General features: G+C 53.6%; 1 protein-coding gene across 1 annotated transcript; it reads left to right on the top strand.

Moving 5' to 3' along the window:
• The first annotated feature begins 857 nt into the window (after nucleotides 1-857).
• On the top strand, nucleotides 858-3626 carry PIGZ (phosphatidylinositol glycan anchor biosynthesis class Z). The gene is made up of 2 exons (XM_054282844.1): nucleotides 858-975; nucleotides 1397-3626. Exons 1-2 carry the CDS (start codon nucleotides 858-860, stop codon nucleotides 2956-2958), a joined length of 1680 nt encoding a protein of 559 aa, XP_054138819.1. The 3' UTR covers nucleotides 2959-3626.
• The last annotated feature ends 2713 nt before the right edge of the window (nucleotides 3627-6339 follow it).

Below are 6339 nucleotides of genomic sequence, written 5' to 3'. Positions count from 1 at the left end.
GCAGGGAGCTGTGATGCCGTGCCCAGCACTCAAACCCATGGCTGTGGGCAAGCTGTGCCCAGCTGCAGCCCCACTGTGTTTCTTCTCCTTGTGCTTTTGGTCAGTTATGAAACAGCAGCTGAAAGGGAGCCGCCGTGTGCCCAGGTGGCCAGTGACATTCTGTCTGGCCTGCATCAGCCATAGTGTGGCCAGCAGGATCAGGGCAGTGATTGTGCCCTGCACTTGGCACTGGTGAGGCCACACCTTGAGTGCTGTGTGCCATTCTGGGCCCCTCGGTTCAGGAAGGACATTGAAGTGTTGGGATGTACCCGAGAAGGGTCTGGAGCACAAGTCCTGTAAGGAGCTGAGGGGGCTGCGGGTGTTTAGCCTGGAGGAGGCTCCAGGGTGACCTTATCCCATCTACAGCTCCCTCACAGGAGGGTGCAGCCTGGCGGGGCTCGGGCTGTTCTCCCAGGCCGTGACAGGACGAGAGAGCACACTCATAGAACTCATACTGTTAAACTGTCAGGATGGACAGCAGGAGGAATTCACAGAAAGGGTGATTAGACACTGGAATGGATTGCCCGGGAGGTGGTGGAGTGACTGTCCCTGGAGGTATTGGAGGGAGGACCGGCCGTGCCGCTCTGTGCGGCGGTCTGTGCGGCTCTCACGGTGGGCTGGGCCGTGGCCCGGGCTCGGTGCTCCCGGGGCCCCTTCCCCTCATTGATCCCGGGGCCTTTTCCAGCCTCATTGATCCCGGGAGTCCGGCAATTGCAGCGGGCGGGGGGCGCTGCGCATGCGCGCCGGGCTCCCGCTGCGGCGCCTCGCCCGTGCGCCGCGCGCCCCCTGGCGGTGCGGCGTGAGGGGCCGGGGCCGCCATGGTGGCGCGGGCGCTGTGGGCGCTGCTGGCGGCGCTGCGGGCGGGCTGGTGCCTCCTGCCGCAGAGCGGGTACCTGCACCCAGATGAGTTCTTCCAGGCGCCTGAGGTCATGGCAGGTAAGGGATGCGCCCGGGACCGGGTGACCCTTTGCGGGCTCGCGGGGACGTGAAGCGGCGCGGCCACGAGCATCGCCGGCCAGGCGGGTGTTGCCGAGGGATCCCGCTCTGTCACGCAGCGTGTCCCGCAAGCCGGGCAGGAGAGGATCCGCAGCGCTGGCCCCGTGGGTGGGTTCCTGCTCTGTGCTGCCCACAGCGAGTGGCTCCTCGAACCACATTGCTGGGACTGTGATGTTTTGTAAAAATGAATGGTACGCTCCGAAAAATGTCAAGGTTGACACCAGTTTCAAAAGTTTGGGAGCTGCTCTGTATTGTGATACCTCTTATACCAAGTAGTATCCCTAATGCTGAATTACTGAATAAAATATATTATCTATATTTATTTTTTATTATCTATATGTATTTTTCTCTTCCTTTGTAGGAGATATTTTAAATCTACAGGTCTATTATCCATGGGAGTTCCTTTCCAACTCTCCTTGCAGAACAGTTGTTTTCCCATTAATGACATCAGGAGTTACATACTGGGTGATCAAGTCTTTGCAGCAGTTGGACATATGTTCAAGTTGCATCAACAGCTACACTCTGCTTGTATCTCCTCGCCTGCTCTTTACAATCTTTTCTTTCATTCTCGACTATAGCATTTATCGCTTGGCCCCTCTCTGGGGAGCAGATCCGTGGAAAGCGCTGGTGCTTCTTGCTGGATCCTATGTCACGCTGGTGTTTTATACAAGGACGTTTACCAACACACTCGAAGGACTTCTCTTTGCTCTTCTCATGGTGCTGGTTTCTTCAAGGAAGTCCAGTGGCCGCTCAGCAGAGCCTACAAGCAGCTCTCTCTTAGGTGTCATAACAACTGCTGGGTTTTTCAACAGGCCAACCTTTCTGGCATTTGCTCTAATGCCTCTGCTATACTGGGCCAGTTTAATTGTTGACTCTCAAAAGAACATTAAAACTCTTATAAATGACTTTTTGAAGTTTATCCTATGTGCATGTTTTACCGCTTTTGTTTTCATAACTGCTGACACCTTCTATTTTACCTCCGTGAGCTTAGACAACCTCTACAGCACTAACAAGAGCAGCCTAATTGATGTAATTGTTCAATTACACGACAAAATGGTAGTAACCCCCTTCAATTTTCTCAGCTATAATCTTAATCCTCATAATCTTGCACTGCATGGAAGTCACCTACGAGTTACACATTTTACAGTCAATGGAGTGATGCTGTTTGGTATCTTACACATTCTGGCCATCGGCGCAGGCTTTAAAATGCTAAAGAAATATGTCCATCAGTTAATGCTGGTCAGATGGTGTTGCCGTGGGCTGCCTGGGCTCTTGGTGCATTCTGAGGGCAGTCCAATTTTGCTGCTGTTTTATTTTGTTCCTTTGGCATTTCTCTCCCTGTTCAGTCACCAGGAGCCCCGGTTTCTCATCCCTCTCATCCTGCCCTTGGTCCTGTTCAGCGCGTCACCCAGCAGAGCTGTGAGATGGAAGCTCCTCATTGTTCTGTTCAACCTTCTGGGGGCACTTCTGTTTGGGTGCTTACACCAGGGAGGGCTCATTCCCTGTTTGTTTCACTTGGAGCAGCTCATCCATTCTCCAGCATCCTCAAGCCACCCGCAGCACTACACTCTGCTCTTTGCACACACCTACATGCCTCCGAGGTCTCTGCTCAATATCAAGAAGACAGATGTGCATGTGGAAGTCATTGACATGGCTGGGGCTGGAGAAGAAACCCTCTGCCAGACAGTAGAGCAGCGAGCAAGCAATTTTACCTGCAGCAACTGTCACATCTTTATTATAATCCCTGGGACTGTCAGAGCCACAATTACAAAATGTGGTGTCTCATTCAAGAACGAGACTTTGATATTTCCTCACTTGTCAATGGAAGACCCACCACAAATACCTGTCCTATCCAGTGGCAATTGGAGGAGTCAGTTAGGACTTTACATCCTTGAGCTAAACAGAGATCATCAGAGCCTTTAGATTTTAGGAGAACAAAGTTTTAGTCTTTTACTTCATTTGGGTGCTGTTTGATGGTGGTGTGAGACCTTTCTTTTTTATACACCCCCCTTTCAGCATCAGCAAAGGCACTGGGAGCTCTCCCACATCTCTTTATTCCCATTCCTCACACTCTTAGCGTAGCCAGTTCTGGATAGAACCTGCTTAAAATTTGACTTACTCAGCCCTGTGGTATTTCATGTGAACTTTTGTACTTCTCCTGATGAGAGAGGATGAAATCAGAGCCCACCAAAACTGTGATTGAAGCTTAGCTGTTTCCCTGCGAGATTTATTTTTGAAAGCTCTAATAATCTGACAGGGTTTGGAGACTGTGGGGTGTTTACTGATAATAGGCATTAATTCAGCTGCTGGAGAGAGGTTACAGGCTTAGATAAAAGCTGGTCTGACTCAGTAATCTTTTCTTTTATGTTCTTAAAAATTCATTAGACCAGTCTGCAGTCACCACTGCCTTGGGTGGGTCCGTCTTGAAAAATCCCCAGCACTGATCTGGCAGAATCTGATTTAGAACAGGAGGATGCTTCAGGCTAAGTGCTTGTGCTAAATCCTAAAATCCAAGCTTTGCCTGTTTAGCCTTCCTTGCCACAGTTCCGTCCTCGTGAACCGCCCGGGGCAGCTCGGGAGGGCAGCCCCGCCATGGCATCCAGCGTTCCGCGGCTGCAGCTCGGGCTCTCCTTCCCTGGCGCGCTCCCGCCGCTCCTCTCGCGGCTGTCGCTTCTCTGTCACCACTGTCCCCCCGGCAGAGCGCGCGGCAGCTCCTGCGGGAGTGGATCGGGGAGCTGCGCAGACAGAAGGCGGTAACTGGGAGGGATTTGATTCACCAGATGCGTCTCTGAACGGGCTCAGCACAGGTCAGAGATCCCCGGTTCTGCCGCCGTGGAGGGAGCGCAGCCTCGAGGGAGGAGCCGCATCCCCTGCGCCCCCTCCCCGTGCACTAAATCAGCTCAGTGGGAAGGACAGCTCCTATCCTGGCTCTCCACTGGAGAGCTGCCTCTTTTTCAACTGGACACCAACAACTGGGCTGACAATGATGTATGTGCTCAATAGCACAGCATGACCTACAATATTTGGTTTTGCCTACATGAACTTCCAAAACATCCTGACTTGGCACATGCATTGTAGATCAAGCCTCTCTCTCTGAAACAAATCTGACACTTGAATTATTTCCACTCCCAAAGGTGGTAATGCTTTTGGCAGTTCTTCACCCACACAACCTTACATAAGGTCTTAAAAGCCAGGCTTTCAACAGTGACAAGAATAATACAGGCTGATGCCAGGCTCTCAGGAGAATCTAGGAAAAATGAATGCATGAATGATTTGCCTGTATTTTCCAAGCTATAGGTATGACCTAGATGTTTAGGGAATATAGCTCTCACTCTCTTGTAAAGCATTTTGTCTTGTGTTGCCTGTGTGTTCATCCCACATCCTTCACTCTTCACTGCTGGCCTGCCTGTAAATTAAAGGGGTGTGTCTGGGGGGAGGCAGGGGAGACAGGGTGCCTGTCTTTGTACTGGTGACTCACAAAGCAGTGTAAGTAGTTGTGAAAACATTGTGTCAGCAAATGTATTTTCCAAGTTAAGCTTCTTTTTGCTCTCTTACACTGGGATGACACAACCGTGTGCCACAACTGTTACTCCATGTCCTGCTTCCCATTTTCAGCTTTCTTAAACAACTTAGATCTTGAACATTATTTTCATAAAACTTATGAATTCTGGCAGTCTGAGTGGGGTATATCTCGGGGGATGCAACGGAGCACCATTCCCACGAGATGATGACTCCACTACCACTGCACAGGTAACCTGCAGAGAGCCAGAAACAGAACCTGGACTGCAAATACAGCTCAGATTAACAATATATTGTTTTTGTCTTGCCAGCCAGACCTTTGAATTTATGCTGTAGATGCAGGTTCTCCATCCGTGCTGGAGGTTTAACTTTACTAGCAATGCAGAAAAGTGTATCTTGGACAAAGTACAAGGTTCTTCTCACCTGGGATAATACAAGGAGTGGAAATGGCCCTCCCCAGTTAACTGAGCCTCTACTCAGCTGAATCAAACAGTGAGACATGCTCTGAAGGAAGGTTAACTGCTGTAGTGTCAGACACGTCATCAGATACAGTATCTTAAGCAAACCTGCCCTAGGCATTGTACGTGATGGATGTATCATTTTCCATATATAGCTGTATTGCCATTTATATGCAGGGTGCCTCTATTGGTCTTTTTTCCCCCTGTAAACCCTTCCTGCTACAATAGACCTGAGGTGTGCTTTTAGGATAGCTACTGAATCTTTTACTTTCCTGTAAGATGTCTGTTGTCCTGTCCGTCATTATCACTGAAAACCCTTTTGTAACAAAACTGTATCAAATATAGAGTATTACTCCTGTATACACAGACATTGTTACAGGTACTCCTGTGAGAATTGTTATTTTATTTCAAGTTTCTCATCAAGCGCTTAAAGTGACAATCTTCACAGCATTGTGGGTGATTAGAAAGTGAGTCCGCTTGTTCCTGAGAACCGTGGGACGCGTATCCTGTCTTTGAAACGGAAATCCATGAAACCGATGCGGAGCAGCTTCCCGTGTTCATGCTCTCCCGAGGAGTCGCTCCAGGCCGCGCGATGAGGAACGCACCGTCCAGTCCGCAGCTCGCCATCCGCATGCCGGCCACCGCCGGGCTCCGCAGCGGCCGCGGGGCCCCGCTGTCACCTGCTCCCGGGGCCCTTCACCCGCCGGTTGCAGCGCGCTCCGTGCGCTCGGCGCAGGGAAGCGGCGGCGGTTCCCGTCTCCTGCCGGCGCTGTCCGCAGCTGCCTCCCGCTCCCAGCGGCGATCACGGCGCTGACCCGGGGCGGCCGCGGCGGCCCGGCCCGCGCGGCCACGGCCACCCCCGCGCGCGGGCGCCGTCCTTGAGCTCGGCGAGGAAGGCGTCGCGCAGGCGAAGCAGGCGCGGGGCCAGGTCGCGCTGGCCGCGGGTGAGGGCGCTGGCGGTGACCCGGGCGGCGGCGCGGATGGGCCGCGACTCCGAGAGCCGCTCCACGAACCGCGGGCTGGAGAGCAGCAGCAGCAGCGCCCGCAGCAGCGCCATGGCCGCCGCTCTCGCGAGATCCCGCGACCGAGCGCTCCCGCCCGCTGGGCGCGCCGCGGCTCTCGCGAGAGGTGGGGCACGCCCCGCCCCGCCGCGCTCGCGAGAGCCGCGCACCGCCTCGCCATTGGCTGCGCGCCCTGCGGCCGCGCGGCGCGTGCACGGGGCGCGCGAAGGAGGTGGGGGGGCGGCCGGGCCGGGCGGTGTCGGTCCGTGCTGTGCTGTGCTGGGTTCGGCTGGGCCGGGCCGGGCCGGGCCGTGCGGGGTTGGGCT

Source organism: Melozone crissalis, unplaced genomic scaffold (assembly GCF_028551555.1).
Source record: "Melozone crissalis strain CALT ecotype California unplaced genomic scaffold, PUWL_Pcris_2 ptg000034l_1, whole genome shotgun sequence".
Lineage (NCBI taxonomy): Eukaryota > Metazoa > Chordata > Aves > Passeriformes > Passerellidae > Melozone > Melozone crissalis.
This window is presented reverse-complemented; position numbering and strand designations above follow the sequence as displayed.